Source organism: Podarcis gaigeae (assembly GCF_964106915.1).
Source record: "Podarcis gaigeae genome assembly, chromosome: 8".
In the NCBI taxonomy this organism is placed as follows: Eukaryota; Metazoa; Chordata; class Lepidosauria; order Squamata; family Lacertidae; genus Podarcis; species Podarcis gaigeae.
Window position 1 is genome coordinate 1039988 of NC_139684.1, and position 19345 is coordinate 1059332.

At 47.6% G+C, this 19345-nt stretch overlaps 2 protein-coding genes across 2 annotated transcripts in view; both read right to left on the reverse strand.

Moving 5' to 3' along the window:
- Positions 1-6689, reverse strand: part of SFRP1 (secreted frizzled related protein 1) — a 48247-nt gene extending 41558 nt beyond the window's left edge. The window contains exon 1 of the mRNA XM_083753364.1: positions 5807-6689. Coding sequence (XP_083609490.1) covers positions 5807-6497 — 691 coding nt within the window. The 5' untranslated portion in view covers positions 6498-6689. The remainder of the gene's footprint in view (positions 1-5806) is intronic.
- The window catches only part of NKX6-3 (NK6 homeobox 3), a 641500-nt gene that overhangs the window by 395057 nt on the left and 227098 nt on the right, over positions 1-19345 (reverse strand). The window lies entirely within an intron of this gene.

Consider the following 19345-nt stretch of genomic DNA (forward strand, 5'->3'; position numbering starts at 1 on the left):
TGTCTGGAAGCTGTGGCTGGATAGCTATGTGGGAGCCGGTTGAAGTTAAATCCTTCAAAGACAGGAGTCCTTTGGCTGGGTCGGGATAATATATGGTTGGGGGGCGAACTCCCATCACTTGCAGGGGCACAATTAGTGCCAGTGCCTTCTGTCTAGAGTTTGGGTGTAATCTTAGACGCCTCGCTTTCTATGGAGGCGCAGGTTACAGCTATAACAAAGGTGGCATTTTTTCATCTCCGCCAAGCTAAGCAGTTGCTCCCTGACCTCTCTCGCCCTGACCTCGCCACTGTGATCCATGTGACAGTCACCTCCAGACTTGATTATTGTAACTCACTGTACGCGGGGCTGCCCTTGAAAGTGACCCAGAAACTCCAGCGGATGCAGAATGCCGCAGCGAGGCTCCTTACGGGCTCCTTGCCATGGGACCACATTCATCCAGTGCTTTACCAGCTGCGCCGGCTCCTGGTGGAGTACAGGGTCAGGTTTAAGGTGCTGGTTTTAACCTTTAAAGCGCTATGTGGCCTAGGACTCTCGTACCTATGGGACCGCCTCCTCTGGTATGCCCCACAGAGGACCTTACGGTCTGCTAATAACAACACCTTGAAGATCCCGGGCCCCAGGGGAATTAGACTGGCCTTGACTTGAGCCAGGGACTTTTCAGCCGTGGCCCCGGCCTGGTGGAATGCTCTCCCACAAGAGACCAGGGCCCTGCGGGATTTGACATCTTTCCGCAGGGGCTACAAGACGGAGCTCTTCCACCAGGCCTTTGGGCAGGATGCAGTTTGACTTACTTTCCTTTGTATAAAACAAGCCCCAAGGAGGCCCCCAACCTGCTCACAGGTCCTTGTGTGATCAGTGGAAACAGTTGGTCCTGGCAATTATTAACCACTCTCAGTTCCACCCTGATAATTGCCACCTGCCCAGATTTTAACTTGCTGAATTAATTTTAAGATGTATTTTAATGAATGGATGTCTATTTTTATGCATATTGTGTTGTTCTTATGATGTTAGCTGCTCTGAGCCTGGCCTTGGCCGGGGAGATACAAATAAAAAAGTATTATTATTATTATTATTATTATTATTATTATTATTATTATTATCATCTTCTGAGAAAGTAGCCCAGCCTTCTCCACATTTACTCAGAGGTAAGATCCATTGAGTGAAATGAGACTCCCTCCCAGGAAACTGTGCAAGATTGAAAAAGCTCATGGGAACCTTCCTGCTGGGAATAACTAGAACGGACATAAATAAGAGGGACTGTAAACTTTTTCAGTACGCAACAACAGCAGCGAGAACATTGATGGCTCAAAAATGGAAACAAGAAGAAGTACCGACCGTGGAAGAATGGAGAATAAAATTAACAGACTATGCAGAACTGGATAAACTAACTGGAAAAATCAGATTCCAAAGGGACCATAAGTTTTTAGAGGAGTGGGGGAAATTTAGAGAATATTTGAAAACTGTATGTGAGGAACATACAACGCTAGTGTGTTTTAAAGAAGCTTTGTGAAAAATTAAGGAATATTGCAAGAATGTAAATGAGGACAGAAATATTGCATTCAAAGGCAATATCAAAATTAAGGAATGTGAAGATAGAAATTTAACTACGAATGATTGTCAGAGAAGTTGAGGGAGGTCCAATATGATGTGGAATTTTGTATGATTGGAGATTTTATGGAAAAGCTTAATAAAAAAATTTATTAAAAAAAAATGAAAAAGCTCATGGGATGCTTTATTTTCCCTAAATCAACAGCAATGAAGAATATATCAGCTACCCTGGGATCCTTTGGCAAGTAGAGCAAGATATAAATTTAATAAATAGATAAAGATTCCACTAGCACCAAAATGATTAGGAGGGTTGGTGCAACTCCTAAAACAGGGACAAGAAACTTTCAGCTCTCCAGTTGTTGTTGGACTATGATTCCCATAATCCCTGACTGTTGTCCATGCTGGCTGCGGGTGGTGGGATTTGGAGTCCAACATCTGGAGGGCCACAAATTCCCTGTCATTACCCTGCAAGGAAAGCTTACAACATTTGGGGATTTTTTAGTTCAGAGAAAAAGACGAGTAGGGAGCATGTATAAAATTATGACTGCGGTGGAGAAAATGGGTAGGCCTTTTTCACGAGACTAGAATACAGTGTGTTTGGTCACCCAGTGTAGCCGAGTGTTGGGGAGATTTAGGATGGACAAGAGAGGAAGCAATTCTTCACACAGCATAGAATTGCTAAGCCATGGATTTTGCTGTTCATGATAGCCAGGCTACAAAAGGCCCCTTGTGATAATGGCCACCTTACGTCCAGAAAGGGTGCCTCAGAATACCAGTGGCAAAGAAACATCACCTGGAGATGACCATTGCCCTCCTGTCCCGATGGCAGGCTTCCCAGAGGCATTGGGTTGGCCAGGTAGGAAACCAGATGTTGGAGAAGCTTTCACAGAAGACCTTCCATTGTTGAGTTTGGGACGGGAGCCAAGACAGGCAGGGTGACCCCTGGATTGGATGTAAGTGCAAAGGCAGGCAGGTGGAGGTTGGCTGAGAGCAGAGAGAGGTTGGTGGGGCAGAGCAGCGTCTGCTGTGCCAATCCCAGGAGAACATCAGAACCGTCACAACAGTTTGCCTGTCCAGAGGTCCAGTGGGAAGGGAAAGGTGCACATGGCTGCCTAGCACAGATTGCCTCTCTCACACACGGATTGCTTTGTGAATCAACCCAAAAGATGTCCCTGATTACTCAGGCAGCTTCTTTGAGGCATACATATATATCCCTCAAATATCATGCCTGTTATGACATATGCATGCCCACGATCTGCAGCAGGGATGAGAGTCATGAAGACTTCCAGATGTTGTTGGACTCTCACCAGCCCCAGCCAGCAAGGCCAATGGCCAGCTGGGGGGACAGAGGATAAATTCAATTCAGCTCACATTTAAAGGCAAATATACCAAATTTATACTTTCTGAAGTAATACATGAAACACCTTTTGAAATTCGCACGCATAGAGGAGAGTGCATTTACTAGTGAAAATAACATACAAAAATTGAATTGAGGAAATTGCTTTGCAGAAATGTGTGCATTGAGCCAAAATGCATATAAAATTTGTATATTACCAGAAATTTGCACTAAAATGCTGGTGAATGTCATCATTGCATGCGGTCTCCTCACTTATTTCTTTTGTCCTATTGTATTATTGAAGCGCTTAAGAAACTCTGTCAAACCAGCGTTTGACCAGGGATGGGAGTAGTGGTGGGGAATGAATTGGAAGGAAACATTTCCTATGCAAATCCCACCCCCCGCCCCACCCCCCGCCCCACCCCCCGCGATCGCCAGCAACTGGTTCTGAGGCAAACTTCCCAGGCCTACTGGAACCTGAACCGTAGGCCTTCTGCATTCAGCACACACTCTAACATTGATCTCCTCTGACCATGTCCTCATGAGCCAGCCTGCTCCCTCCATTGCTCTTGGAAAGGCCTTGTGTCCGTTCCCCGTAATCTGATCCAGGTGCAAGGAATCTTTTTCAGCTGGAGGGACACATTCCCTTCTGAGCAACTTTCTACGGACCCCGTGCCAGCGCTGGCTGAGGCCAGAGGCAAAAGTGGGCTGAGCAAGGACTGACACTTTTGCACAGAAGTCTCATTTCTACACACACTCCCACCTCCCTCTCTATCCCCTGTGAAGTGAAGCCAGAACCATGGACGCCAAAAACACTCAAAGAGGTGTGAATTGGAGCAGCGAGAAGGGTACTCTGGGAAGGGGAGGTGTGGCCTGGGCAGAGTCCAGGGGCCAGACAGCGAGGGCAAAAGGGTCAAGCTCAACTGCTGGGCCTGTGGTTCCCCAACCACAACCTGAGGTAAGGTGGGCCATCTCAGTGGAATAACCTCCCAAGGGAGCTTCTCTAGGCTTCCTGTAGGTGGGTTTCAGAACAGACCTGTGAAGTCTGTTAAAACCTTCCTTTGTGATAGATTTTTTTGGAGAGGCACACTTCTTGCAGATGTTGTTCTTGCATTTTCTTACTCAAGTTAATGTTTCGTCGCTATTCTGTGCCATCACATGACTGTGCTGGGTTTTGATGCAGCTGTTTTTATTTCAATGCGAGTTCCTTTTCACTGGGAAAACAGAACGCACAGCAAAGCCCCAAACAGCTAAACCACACTGGCTCCAGGGCCAGATCAAGGTAGCTTGAGGAGGAAAAACCAAATGGTTTTGCAAGTTCTGCACTCTCTCTGCATTGGAAGAGGCCTGAGCAGAAGCAATCAGGGCCTTTTCCAAGGGGCTTGCACAAGAGAACGAGGCACTCCTTGGCAGTTCCAAAGTGCTCCAGATGCTTCAAACACACTACCCTGGCAAACCTCACAACAACCCTGCATGGTGGCTTCTTATTATTATTATTATTAGTAGTAGTAGTAGTAGTAGTAGTAGTATCCCTAACATGTAGGGATTAAAGACAGCAGCTTGCTTAAGTCTGAGTACTTACCATACATTTAAAGCACATGTCTTCCCACAAAGAATCCTCAGAACTGTAGTTTGCCCCCTCACAGAGCTACAGTCCCCAGCAGCCTTAAACTACAGTTCCCAGGGTTCTCTAGGAGAAGTTCTATGCTTTAAATGTATGGTGTGGATCTGCCTTCAGTGTGTCTTAAGGGCACACCCCTACATTCCTCATGGCAGAGACGAGATTTGGACCAGGATGCCCTCCTCTCTGTACCAGCTCTTGATAGACCTGCCCACCCAACCTGTTAAGGCCTGCTGGCTATACTTTACGAAGGGGGATTGGGCAAGCTCAACGGGGAGGAGAGGGTTCTCACCAGAAGCATCTGGTTGGCCACTGTGGGAAACAGGATGTTGAGATACCCAGTGGCGTAGCGTGGGGGTGCAGGGGGGGCCAGCCGCACCGGGCACAACATCTGGGGGGGAGCGCTCGCACTCGCAGCTCTCTGCCCCTACCTGGTTCCATGGGTTAGGGGGCGCAAATTACTTGCCTTGCCCCGGGTACTGACAACCCACGCTATGCCACTGGAGATACCTCAGCCTTCGCCAACCCAACATCAGTCCCAGTCAGCAGCCTATCAAGTTGGCAAAGTCTGGTCTAGATGAATCTTGGATTTGATCCCCCACAGCTCTTAGCAAGCCACATTATACCATGTTAAACCACTGATCCATGTATTTAAATTTTCTCCCATGATTGGCAGCTGCTCTCCAGAATCTTTCCCAACCCAACCTAGATGCCAGGGATTGAACCTGGGATCCTTTGCCTACAAGGCAGGTGCCTCTGCCGTGGAGCTGGAGCCCTTCCCTCTTATGTCCTCCTTAACGTCACACGGGAGCCTGCCTTCTACAGATTCCTCTATCCCAGGATCGTCTGTTCCGGGGGGGCCAACATGATGCTCTACAGGATCAAGGATGATGGGAACTGGTGTCCAACAACATATTCAGGGCAGCCCATTGCCATCCCCAGATCTGCTCCAACTGGAAGAAGCTTTCCACCATAAAGGGTTCTTTCTCAGCCCAACTACCAGAGATCCTTAACAGAAAAAGGAGGGGGATTAGGCTGGGACCTTCTGTGTGGAAGCTAAGGACCCTCTCCCTGAACATCCACAAGACCTTCCCAAGAGAACATGCCCCGGGCGGGCCTGAAGTGCCTGTGTCCCCACCCCGCCATCCCTAATCTGCCACCTGAAGCAACCATCTCACCTGGCTTCACAGCAGGGCCATCACAGACTGGCTTGACCCTTAGGTGGTCATAGGCACCTCTCCCAACTTTGCCTGCCTGCTTATCATCAAAAGAGAAGGGTGCTACTCATGGCAGACCCTTACCTTGGGGTTTGGACGCCTCCGTGGCATTTGGGGCAGTCATAGCAATGCACACGTCATCCTGCGGGAACTGGTCACACTTGAGCATCTCGGGCCAGTAGAAGCCAAAGAACTGCATGACGGGCTCACAGGAGTCGCGGACGGCCTCGCAGAGCCAGCGGCAGGGGTAAATGGGCCTGTCCAGGCAGACTGGGGCAAAGAGGGAGCAGAGGAAGACCTGGGTGCCCATGTGGCAGTTCTTGTTGAGCAGAGGCACCCAGCTGCTGGCTTGCTGCTTCACCTCCGCCATGGTCTCGTGGTCCAGGAGGTTGGGCAAGACCATCTTGTCGTAGCCCACGCTGTGGCACAGGCGGAGGTCAGCCGGGATGGCCACGCACTGAGGGGGCTTGGTGTAGAAGCGCCCGCTCTGGTAGGCACTGATGTCGGACTGGAAGCTGACGTAGTCATACTCGTTGCCCTTGGCCAGGCCGGGCAGGAGCAGAAGCCCAAAGGCCACCAGGATCAGCACCCGGGGCCCCTTCCGCGAGGGGCCTCTGGAGCACCAGCCTGCGCCCATTCTGGCAAGGAAGCCCGCGCCTTGCGAGCGGCTGGGCATCAGCCGCCTGCTCTTTGCCCCGAGCTCTGGAGGTTGGCAAATAAGGACGGGGGGAGCCCGAAGGTGGTCGCGACTCCCTCCCCCGGGCGAGACCCCCATCAGCTCCTGTCCGGGCTGCGGATGCTGCGCAGCTCTTCCCCCGCTTGCTCCACGGGGTCGGGACGCTTCTCTGCTGCGCGGATCCCCTTCCCGATCTCAGTCAGCAGCGGGACCCGAGGGGACCACCGAAGAGCACTTTCTTGCCGAGAGTTGCGGAGCCCCTTTCCCCCCGCAGCCAATCGGTGCCGGCCTGCGCCCCTCCCCTTCCCTCTGCCCCCTCCCTCCCCCAGCTGTCGCTCAGGGGCTGCCTTGGCCAATGGCGTCGCGGGCCGGGGCTGGTTTCCAGGCTGCGCGGGTCGCCTCCCCTCTCCGCGCGGCGGGGAAGGTGAGCCGCGGAGACGCTCGCTTGGCGCCCGGAGGAAGGCGCGGGCGCGGATCTCGGGCGCCTTTTCTGGCGCGCATCCCCCGCGGGGGCGCATCTGGCTCGCTCGCTCGCGCCGGCAGCCGGCTAGCGCCATCCTGGGCACGGTTTCGAAAGGGGTTTCGTTTCGCTTGGTGGGGTTTCGCACAGAATCGCAGCTGGAAGTTGCGCGCGCTTCTTGGCAAGGATGGGCAGCGCCTCAGCCCATCGGGATTTTCCTCCAGACCCCGTAATGGGTGCAAAAGGTGCGCAACGCGGCTTCAGTAAGCGCTCTCTCACGGAAGTAAAGCCCCGCTGGTTTTCCACATGGCTTACTTCCTAGTAAGTACTCTCGAGGTGGGGGGTGTATTTGTGCAGCCCGGGATTGTGTAGGTTTACCCCAAAATTAATTAACAGCGCAAGCCTAGCCACGTCTACTCAGAAGTAAGTCCTGTTGAATTCAAGGGGGCTTGCTCCAAGGTAAGTGGGGTTAGGATTGCAGCCTACGTTCCGCGGTGTTCAAGAGAACATCGGGTTTTCTGGATAAGACACCCCACTCCGGACCCCTTTGTGCGTGGCCCCTCTTGGAGTCCTCGATGTGTTTAGGGATGCAGCCTTCAAGCCCAGCTGACCCGCAGTCTTACTCTGCAGGTCTGCAAGAGAGCAAGCGCTGCTCTTGCCTTTTACCAGGGTCACAGCGTGGCCTCCCCAATAAAGCAAGGAAACCTAGTTAGCTGGTAGTTGCGAAGAGCCAGACTGCGGGGCCACCTCCTGGACCACGAGACTAGAGTGTGGCGCTGAGAAGGCCAAGGTTGCAGGATTGATCCCCATATGGGTCAGCTACATATGCCTGCATTGCAGGGGGTTGGACTAGATGATCCTGAGGATCCCTTCCAGCTCTATGACTCTATATGTAAGAGACTCATTTATAATTATATTTTGGGAATGATGCATGCTCTTATGTATCTTCATTGCATTATACTTTCTGCATGTCCCATGATCGTATTATAAAGTAATTGTGCTCTGTGTCATAAATAAAGAACAGCTATGAGTTGTTTCTTTTTGTTTTCCAATGTACTTCTTATCAAGAAAAAAAAAATTGATTCAGAAACCATTTTATAACCACAGCAGCACACCCTCCTGGAAGTATTTTTAGTCTGTCTTTTTGGAGGGGAGGCACAAGAGGTCAGCACATGATGAATGCCGCCACCTACCAGCTTTCAACAAATTTCTGCCTCTGCTTCTTTAGTGGGCAATAATACAATCATAAGGTATCACATTCAACATTGTTGAAATGAGTTTATTACAATCATATGTACACTTGATTTTTTTTTAAAAAAAGGATGTACATTTTAAGAATTAGTGCATTTTGAGAACAAGTAAAAATACTTATCTATCCACCCTTACTACAACAGCACTTTAAAAAATAAAAAGCTTAGACATCCTCACAGGGTGGGGGTGTGTGCAATGGGCTCTGCCCCAGTTGCTCCAAGGGTCCCTGCAGAGGAAGGGAGTTGTGTTGTTCCTGCTCTCAGAGACATCAATTGTTCCAGGGTTGGGTTCCGACCCTGACAAGTTCAGGGGCTCAACGTGAGCACAAAGTAAGCCTGAGCTCTTGGCTGTTCCGGCTCTGGTGTTTTTCCTTCACTTGTTTTGATGCATATTAACCAGAGTTTATATGAGAAGGAAAAGTGCACACCTGCCTGACAGGTAAAAAGAGTAGACAGGCACTCCATGTCCCTAGCTGGGCGTCCAGTTCACTAACCAAGACAAGCTGGAGGAGGGGCTCCACCCCACCCATTTGCCCCTTTCCTTTGTTTCTCTTAATGGCCCATCACCTCAGCACAGGAAACAAGCCTGGCTTCAGTGCTTTTTTTCTAGAAAAATAGGTGCTGGTACTCACAGTGAAGTTCTTACAGTAAGTGCCACACTTTTTAACAACAACAACAACAAAAGGTGCCGGTACTGCGCACCCTTGAGTATCCCTGGGGGGAATATACTGCCTGGCTTATATTTTAACACTTGCTGGATCCAGGGGTTAGAAGGGTCTCACAGAGAGCCTGCTTCCACCCAGCCCAAACTCATAACCATATTGTTTCTTCAGTGCCACTGGGCTGGGTTCCTGCATTCAAACAACTTAGATGTAAATGATTTTTCTTCCCCTGCTGGCATTTTCAAAGTTGACAGTGCCTTTGAGGCTTACATAGATGCCCTAAGTGACCTCTCCTCAAGGCTTATCAGAGCGGAATATGAGCTGCCCCAATGATGGTTGCTGTGTGGAGCAGCAGATTCAAAGGATGCATCATGGTTTAAACTCAATCTTTCCCAAACTGATGCCCCCCAGAGGCTTGAGCTACAACTCCCAGGCTTGTTCATGCTGAAGTGAAACACATCATTTTAAACTGGGTGGCAAGTAATATTGAACAGGCTTGGCACAGTTTCATGTAAATGTGTGCTAATCCCACAAGACACGCTAGATTTACAGATCTCTTTTCTGAACCTAAGCTATTGTAGTCCGGCTGGTTCTCCTTCCTTCAAAAATATATGGGACTATATATGTATTTTCCTCACAGTTGCACTGCATCATGGACATTGTAGTCTCAAGTCCTCCGCAAATAGATTCTTGTACATTATGTTTCACAAATGGTGATGCTGTGTCCATGAATTTCATAGTTTTAAATATATTTAGTTGTATGTACACAAATACACTCAAATGCTAAGTGTGAACTGGCATAGCACACTGGCTAAGACCTGAGTCAGATGCCCCCAGTTCAGATCTCTTGATATTTTTATCTCCTTATTCTCAAGAAAGAAGCAAGAAAACGAGTGCACAGGGAGACCCGTGTACTTTAAATCCCACAGTATTAAAAATATTAAAAACACAGTACAGCAGTAAACATTAAAAACTTCCCTAAACAGGATTGCCTTCAGAGCCAGTGTGGTGTAGTGGTTGAGAGCGGTGGACTCTAGTCTGGGTGACCTTGGGCCAGTCACACTTCTCTGAAGTCTCTCAGCCCCACTCACCTCACAGAGTGTTTGTTGTGGGGGAGGAAGGGAAAGGAGAATGTTAGCCGCTTTGAGATTCCTGAAGGGGAGTGATAAAGCGGGATATCAAATCCAAACTCTTCTTCTTCATTTTTCTTTAATATAATTTTTATTAGTTTTTTTAACATATAATTTTCAACAATAATTAAACATACTTTTTCAATTTCAATTTTTTGACTTCCATCAATCCTGTCTGAAAATTTTCCAATCTAATCTCTCAGTATGCATTTCTTATCTTCCCTATTACATTTCAAACTCATAACCAATATCTCTATCTTTTTCTACTTTGTAGCACTTCATATATTTCTCCTTACAAAACTTCTTGTAATCCTACTAGCGTAATTTGTTGATTACAGTTGCTCTTCAAATAATTCATATACTTCTTCCAATCTTCTGTAAATCTCTGGTCCTGCAGGTTTCAGATCCTTCCTGTCCTTTTGTCCAATTCTGCATAGTTCATTAATTTCGTCTGCAATTCTTCTTTCGTCAGAATTTTTTCTTGTTTCCATTTCTGGCTAACAATACTCTTGCCGCGGTTGTTGCATATAAAAACAATTTAACATCTTGCCTATTAATGTCCTGACCTATAATACCAAGTACGGTAAAAATGCTTCTGGTTTTTTAAAAAATGTATATTTCAACATCTTTTTCATCTCATTATATATCATTTCCCAGAAGTGCTTTATTTTTTTACATTCCCACCACATATGATAAAATGTTCCTTCTTTTTCTTTACATTTCCAACATTTATTATTAGGTATTGTTTTACCTAATTTCACTGGTGTAATATACCATCTATACATCATTTTCATCATATTCTCTTTCAAAGCATTACAGGCTGTAAATTTTATCCTTTCATTCCACAACCTTTCCCATTCTTCAAGCTGTATAATATATCCAAAGTCTTTTGCCCATTACCGATTTCATTTCCTCATTTTTCAAATGCCATTCCAACAGTATTTTATACATTATAGACATTGTTTTACATTCATTGTATATCTATTTCAAATTTAGATTTTTTATCATCAAATCCTTTTCCCTTTAAATCCTCTTTATATATTTCATTGACTTGGTGATAGTGCAACCAATCATTTACATATTCTTTAACCTCTTCATGGAGGGACGCAGGTGGCGCTGTGGGTTAAAGCCTCAGCGCCTAGGACTTGCCGATCGAAAGGTCGGCGGTTCGAATCCCTGCAGCGGAGTGCGCTCCCGCTGCTTGGTCCCAGCGCCTGCCAACCTAGCAGTTCGAAAGCACCTCCGGGTGCAAGTAGATAAATAGGGACCGCTTACCAGCGGGAAGGTAAACGGCGTTTCCGTGTGCGGCTCTGGCTTGCCAGAGCAGCGATGTCACGCTGGCCACATGACCCGGAAGTGTCTCCGGACAGCGCTGGCCCCTGGCCTCTTGAGTGAGATGGGCGCACAACCCCAGAGTCTGTCAAGACTGGCCCGTACGGGCAGGGGTACCTTTACCTTTACCTTTAACCTCTTCATATGGTCAAACTCTTCTTCTTCAGATGTCTTATAAAAGTAGGATAGTTGCTTATTTCCTTGACATCTGATGGGATGGCGTTCCACAGGGCAGGGGCCACTACCGAGAAGGTCCTCTGCCTGCTTCCCTGCAACCTCACTTCTCACAGTGAGGGAACCATCAGAAGGCCCTCAGTACTGGACCTCAGTGTCCAGGCTGAACAATGGGGATGGAGACGCTCCTTCAGGTATACTGGGCTGAGGCCGTTTAGGGCTTTAAAGGTCAGCACCAACACTTTGAATCGTGCTCGGCAATGTACTGGGAGCCAATGCAGGTCCCTCAGGACGGGTGTTATATGGTCCCGGTGGCTACCCCCGGTCACCAGTCTTGCTGCCGCATTCTGGATTAATTGTGATTTCTGAGTCACCTTCAAAGGTAGCCCAAAGTAGAGCACATTGCAGTAGTCCAAGCGGGAGATAACCAGAGCATGCACCACTCTGGCAAGATAGTCTGCGGGCAGGTAGGGTCTCAGCCTGCATACCAGCTGGAGCTGGTAGACAGCTGCCCTGGACACAGAACTGATCTGCACCTCCAAGGACAGCTGTGAGTCCAAAATGACTCTCAAGCTGTGCACCTGGCCTTCAGGGGCACAGTTACCCCATTCAGGACCAGGGAGTCTCCACACCCACCCGCCCCCTGTCCCCCCAAAACAGTACTTCTGTCTTGTCAGGATTCAACCTCAATCTGTTAGCTGCCATCCATCCTCCAATTGCCTCCAGACACTCACACAGGACCTTCACCACCTTCACTGGTTCTGATTTAAAAGAGAGATAGAGCTGAGTATCATCCGCATACTGATGAACACCCAGCCCTAATCCCCTGGTGATCTCTCCCAGCAGCTTCATATAGATGTTAAAAAGCATGGGGCAGAGGACGGAACCCTAAGGCACCCCATAAGTGAGAGCCCAGGGGTCTGAACACTCATCCCCCCAACAGCACTTTCTGGACACAGCCCAGGAGAAAGGAGCAGAACGACTGTATAACAGTGCCCCCAGCTCCCAGCCCATTTAGACAGTCCAGAAGGATGTCATGATCAATCGGATCAAAGACCGCTGAGAGATCCAGCAGAACTAGGAAACAGCTCTCACTTTTGTCCCTAGCCTGCTGGAGATCATCGACCAGTGCGACCAAGGCAGTTTCAGTCCCATGAGGAGCCCTGAATCCCAGTTGGAAAGGATCCAAATGGTCCACATCTTCCAGGCGTGCTTGGAGTTATTCAGCAACCACCCACTCAATCACCTTGCTCAAGTATAGAAGATTTGAGACTGGGCGATAGTTGGCCAAATTGGCCAGGTCTAAAGATGTTTTTTTTAAGAAGCGGTTTAATGACCACTTCTTTCAGCGGGTCTGGGAAGGCTCCCTCGCAGAGGGAAGCATTTACCACCCTGCAGAGCCCATCGCCCAGCCCTTCCCGGCTCGCTTTTATCAGCCAGGATGGACATGGATCAAGGAGACAGGTGGCTGGTTTCATTTATCCAAGCAGCCTGTCCACATCCTTGGAGGTAACAGATTGGAATTGATCCCATATAGCACGACCAGACAGGATTCCAGCCCTGGCCCTGCTCCCACGGTAGAGTCTACCTCCTTCCGAATCGGAGCGACTTTATCTGAAAAAATACTTTGCAAAATCATTGCCGGAGATCTTGGGGTCTCTACCAGGCCCCAGTGATGAAAGTGGTTCTGATAGATTGCGAACCACCTGAAAGAGTCTCCTGTTGCTGTTTTTTGCAGATGCAATAGAGGCGGTGAAGAACATCCTTTTTGTCGTCGCTATTGCCACTTGGTAGGCTCGACATTGAGCTCTAGTCAGTGTCCAGTCCGATTCAAAATGAGTTTTCCGCCACCGGCACTCTAGCTGTCTCAGCAATTGTTTCATCGCCCTCAGCTCCAAGGGAAACCACGGGGCTGTCTGGGCTCCATGTAATTGGAGAGGGCGCTTCGGAGCCACACAGTCAATAGCCCTGGTTAACTCCGCATTTCAGCAGGTCACCAGGGAATCAGGACTACTGGGTACCTCCTAAGGAAATCCACCTGTCTCACCAAGGTTTGTTTGTGCTAGTTAGCTGGATCCCCTCCCTCTCTCTCCATCCATCTGTGATAAGTGTTTTGTTTGTTTGCTTGGAGAAAAAGAAGATCCATTTCCAGCTCTGCCTGCACCACCTTCCCAAAACCCTCTGTGAGGTCCTGAATCTCAGCCAGGTTATGGAACATTATGAAGAGGCTCTTGTTAAGCCTACTGGGAGGTCCTGCCCCCCCAGCCCCCGCCACTCAGCATTTCTGCTCTGCTCCTGCACTGAGCACTGATATAGAACACAGCTGGGAAAGTTGGCTTCTGTGGACATGCATTCAAAATCTGAGCATTGGCTCGGTCTACAGAGCACACCGGCTGTTGTTCATAAGAGAGAAGCAGAATCCCAAGTGAGATGGCAGGAAGGGAACTCTCCATCCCCAGTTAGACCTTGAAGTGCCCTCTGCAGAAATTCAGTCCAGGGCAGGGGCTGTTCATTGGCATGCGCTATCTGCAGGCAACGTCTAGAACAGGGGAGGAAAACCTGGTGCCCTCTTGATGTTGAGAGCTATGGCTCCCATTGTCTCTGACCATTGGCCATGCTGGTTGGGGCTCCTTTAAGTAGAGGCTGAATGGCCACCTGTCATGGATGCTTCGGCTGAGATTCCTGCATTGCAGAAGGTTGGACTAGATGAGCCTGTGGATCCTCTCCAACTCTACAGTTCTGTGATACTATGCCCTGGGTCCTGCTGCAGCTGAGTCAGAGCTGCCATTTTTATTTCCCACAATGTCCCTCATATAAGTTGCTCTGGGGCATTGTGGGAAACTTCAATGTAAATGGGGGCCACTAGTGGGGACTTGGCAGCTGCCTTTTTAATTTCTCTTGATGCCTTGTAGCTGCTCCACATCAGGGGCATTGTGGGAAATGAGCATGGCAGCCTCCAGACATGCCTATGTCCACACAAACACACAGGTCATGTCTGCACCATGCATGCGCAGCACTCTTGTGCCACTTTCCGAGTCATGGCTTCTTTCAAGGAATCCTGGGAACTGCAGTTTGTGAAGAGTGCTAAAAGTTGTTTGGAGACCCCTAGTCCCCTCACCAGCATCCCCTGTGAAGAAAGAAACTGCAGCTCTGTGAAGGGAATGAGGCCTTCTAACAACCCTCAGCACTTTTGATGAACTATAGTTCCCAGGATTATTTTGGGGGAAACGCGACTATGAAAATAATAGGGTTTAAGTTTAGTGTTGAAGTCGCCTGGCAAGGTGGTAAAATTCTGGACTGGACTACTGCAAGCTGGTGGGGGGGGGGAGGATGGCTTTCTTTTTTTTTAAATGCTCACAGACACAAGCCATGCATGTAGAAAATGAGTCCAGCAAGATGTTTTTGTTTGTTGCTTTCTAACGTGAGGAAACATTATCAAATATTGCTCATCCTCCCACCTCTGTAGGTGGTGCAGTCCACAATTCTGCCACTTCATTCTGCTTCATGAAGAGCCATTAAAATAAACCCAGGATCCATATTTTCCTTGCTCCTGGCTCTCTGAATCTACACTTTGCAGAGCCTCCAACAGACCCAACCCCAAACGATGAAACCTAGTTGCACATGAAAGAGGGAGAGTGGGAAGAGAGAGGCAAAATGAATAGCTTCTCCAATACAAATGTCATTCAACCTTTGTTTACAGAGCCCTGTGTCCCCTTCCCCTCCCCACCCCAGCCTGTGCCAGAGCCCCAAGAGGAATGTGCAGGGGCTCTCTCCCAGGCCTGCTGCACAGCTCCCCCATTGAGAGCGCTGTTACACCAAATATTACCCTTAATTTGAAACAGATGAGGGAAAGGCTCCAACACTATAGAGCTAGTATAGCAGAATGACCTGACCTTTCCAACTTGCTGAAAGTCCTGCTGAAATTCACAAGAACACATTGCAACTTCTGCAAAGAGTTATTTATTGCAAGTCCATAAATAATATTTGTGATGGATTTTCCCTGCTAATCTAGAAAATGAATTAGATTGGAGGGATCTGTGGAATTGCTTGAACATCAGGCAGATGTGTTGGCTTAGACCTGTTTAGTGATTGCTCATTTCTTCTTCAGTTGGCTAGATAGATTAAGTTTCATCTGCAGGGAAGGAGAGATTTTTAATCAAACCCTTTCTAACTCTTTCTAGTTAGGGTCTGTGTGGATTGGAAAGCAAAGACCTCTCCCCTCTGCTTAAACATTCAGACTTAGATATTAAGAATGCAATACTGGTTTCTAGAAAATGCAGAATCACTAATTCCGTTTTGGCCTCTCTAAAACACACACACACACACACAGAGAGAGAGAGAGAGTGCATTCTTTGGTTTGTTCAAAAGCAACTGATCTCCAAGAGGAGTCATGGAATTATGCAGTCAGTGATGAGTGGATTCCCCAAATTCACTCTGGAAATAATCTGGGAAAAGCAGAATAATGTTCTGAATGCCTAGGAAATTAATCTGGACCACAGACTGAAGTCACTCCCAGATGGTCTGCTCTTTGAGTATTCATTCTGATTTGCTTGTGGGGAAGTTGGAGGGGGGAGCATCAAGTGTTTTTCCACACTTTCCACAGCATTTCCTCATCACAGACCCTCCAAGTGTCCCTATTTTCCAGGGATGCCCCTGATTTAGAGAAGCTGTCCCAATTTCTCATTTGATCCGGAAATGTCCCACTTTTCCTTAGGATGTCCCTATTTTAATTGGAGGTATGTTGGAGGGTATGAAATTATCTGATCCTTGAGCCGTCTGAAGGCAATCCTATTTAAGGAAGGTTTTTTAAAAAATGTTTAATGTTTTATTATGTTTTTATATATGTTGGAAGCCGCCCAGAGTGGCTGGGGCAACCCAGTCAGACGCGTGGGATATAAATAGCAAAATTATCATTATGGAATGGGATGTCCCTATTTTCATTGGAGAAATCTTGGAAGGCATGCCGTCACTCACCTTATCACAAAACGTTCAGTTGGCGTGGGGCGTGGCTTTGTTGCCAAATCCACTTTAATTTTATTGACATCAAGCAGGCATCTTCACTACACTCTTTTTGGCACCTGCTTAAAGCATTTTTAGGCAAGCCTACCCAGACACATAAAGCTTGAAAGAAAAAGAAGAAAGCTTTTTCTTCTTTTACTTTTAATTATTTTTAAATGTTTGCAACTGTTTTTACTGAAAACATTTCTTGTAAAGTGGCTAGAGGCTTTTAATACAGCCAAGCAGTATATACATTTTGTTAAAATAGGTTGCGGAACGTGAATGTGTCAGCATGCGGCACAACCCCACCCCAAGATGGCAAAGGTTTGCCTAGGAGCGCCCACTGTCTTGGGTTCATGGCCGTCTTTACCCGGGGGTGCAAGAGGTGAGGGCACCCAGGTGCCAAATTCTGGGGGGCGCCAGGCACTCACTGCTGAAGCTGCCTAAGCTAACTATCTACCTGTTATGAAATAATAAATAATTTTGATCCAGCTAGAAAAACAAAATGAATATATACCTAGGTATTACCGAAATGTATACCTACTGTTTCACTAAAGGACTTTTGACTTTGTGTGCTCATTTAGCAAAGACGCTCTGCGCCAGCGGCGGCACATGTCATTCACAACAGCACACGAAAGGAACTTTTACATCAAAATATCATGTTACGTATTGCATTGAGCTGCTCTGCTATGTGGCAGCAGGGTCAGCAGTACCTTTGACACAACTGATGTTTCTCCTAAGTAGGTGCCTAAACAAGCCATATGCTTTAAATGTGCTTCACATGTTTGGTGTGTACACAGCCTAACTCATATTTGCAAAACATTAAAGATCTACTGCAGAAAATTGGTTGCACTAAAGCTGAGAAGCTTTAGTGATGGTAAAAGTCACATTATGAGCCACTATAGGAAATGAAGCCTTTCCTATTTTGGAAAGTTGGAAACCATCTTTGCTGTATTGAAATCCTTTTGAAACATATCATGAAGATTGTATTGAAATATTAAATAAGATCCAATACAGTGGTACCTTGGGTTACAGACGCTTCAGGTTACAGACTCCGGTAACCCAGAAATAGTACTTTGGGTTAAGAACTTTGCTTCAGGTTGAGAACAGAAATCATGCTCCAGTGGCACAGCAGCAGCGGGAGGCCCCATTAGCTAAAGTGGTACCTCAGGTTAAGAACAGTTTCAGGTTAAGAATAGATCTCCAGAACAAATTAAGTTCTTAACCCAAGGTACCACTGTATTAGTCAAACCCATTCAGATCCTGGTGGTCCCTTCCATTTCTTCTGCAATTATATGATTCTTTGAAGTCAATGGAATCAAGTAGCTCATACCCAGAGGGTCTTAGTCACCTAAGTTCTGCACAGAGGTGGACTGAGGGCAGCCCAACCGATTCCCCTGCACAGGGCATAGGGGCCAAGGGGCCTTCTTCTCAAAGTCTAGTAAGTGCTGGGCTTTGGGAAGGAGGCTTGAGATTCTGACAGGATCCTAGAGTCCTCCTTCCCAAAGCTTTGGGAAATAGGAGGGAGGGCTCTAGGACCCTGTCAGAACCTCACGCCTCCTTCCCAAAGCCCGGGGCCTTGCTTACCTGGCTTTGGAAAGGTAGCAGAAGGGCTGGGGGCAGGTGTCCAATTTTGGCCTCGGACAGGATGCCATATTACCAAGGTCCACCCCCATCCTACTCAGAGTAGACCCACTGAAATTAATAAACCTAAATTAGTCATGTCCATTAATTTATATGGATCTATTCTGAGTAGGACTAGCATTGGATGCAACCCATTGATATTTACTTAAGACTTACTTAAGATTTACTTAAGATTTACTTAAGTGTGACATTGCCTAGAGTTCCCTGACCACGAATGGACCCTCCAAACTGGATTGTCTATAGAATATTTGTGGTACTTTATTTCTATATTTTTATGCAAATAAGTATTACTAAATATAAATTTTAAGAGAATGTGTGTGAGAGAGGGGATGGGGGCAAAAGTCAGTGTGCTCCTTTCTACCTGGGGACAGTCTCCCACTGAAGATTAAAGTCTAGGATGCAGCTCTAAGTAATGAGAGGTGGGTTGGGGGACTAGTGCAGGGGTCTGCAACCCGCGGCTCCAGAGCCGCATGTGGCTCTTTTACACCTTTGCCGCGGCTCCGGGGCGGATACTAGCGAGGGGAGGAGGCGCATTGTGCGCCCCGACACTCCCCACTGTGGCGGGCGCTGTACTGGCTGTCACCTTCCCACCCGCCCGCTACATTATAAGGGGCATGTACGCTGGTCACTGCATTGAAAGGGGGCATGTATGCTGGTCACTGTTTTGAAGGGGAGTGAAGAACACACACACACAAAAAGGTAACTTGTTAATTTAACGTTTATTTCTATGAGGAGGAGTAATTCTGAGGGGTCAAACAAAGAAATAATAAAAAGTGACGAAAAAGTTATTTTTATAATGACGAGTTTTGCGGCTCCCAGTTTTTTTTTCTTCGGAAACGGGTCCAAGTGGCTCTTTTTGTCTTAAAGGTTGCAGACCCCTGGACTAGTGGATTAATGCCATGCATATTAATGCCATATAAGAACATAAGAAGAGTCTTCTGGGTCAGTCCAATGGCCCATCTAGTCCAGCCTTCTGTTCTCACAGTGGTCAATCAGATGCCTATGGGAAACCCACAAACAGGATTCAAATGGTTTTCAGAAACCTTAGTGTCGTAATCTCCACTCGGCCAAGCTGATAAAGCTCATCTTCCGGCCAAGCCTTCAGAATCACCCTCCCATGAATAATTAACGACCTGAGCCTTTGATAAGGTCTCAGGCACGCTCCCCCATTCAGCAGAGAATCCAGCACAAGGAAGTGATGAGATTTATGGCTACATCTCTGTGCTTTATTTCTTACTACGCAGACAACAAAGAAATATACATCCTCTCTCTATGAAAGCAGAGAGCAACTGAACAA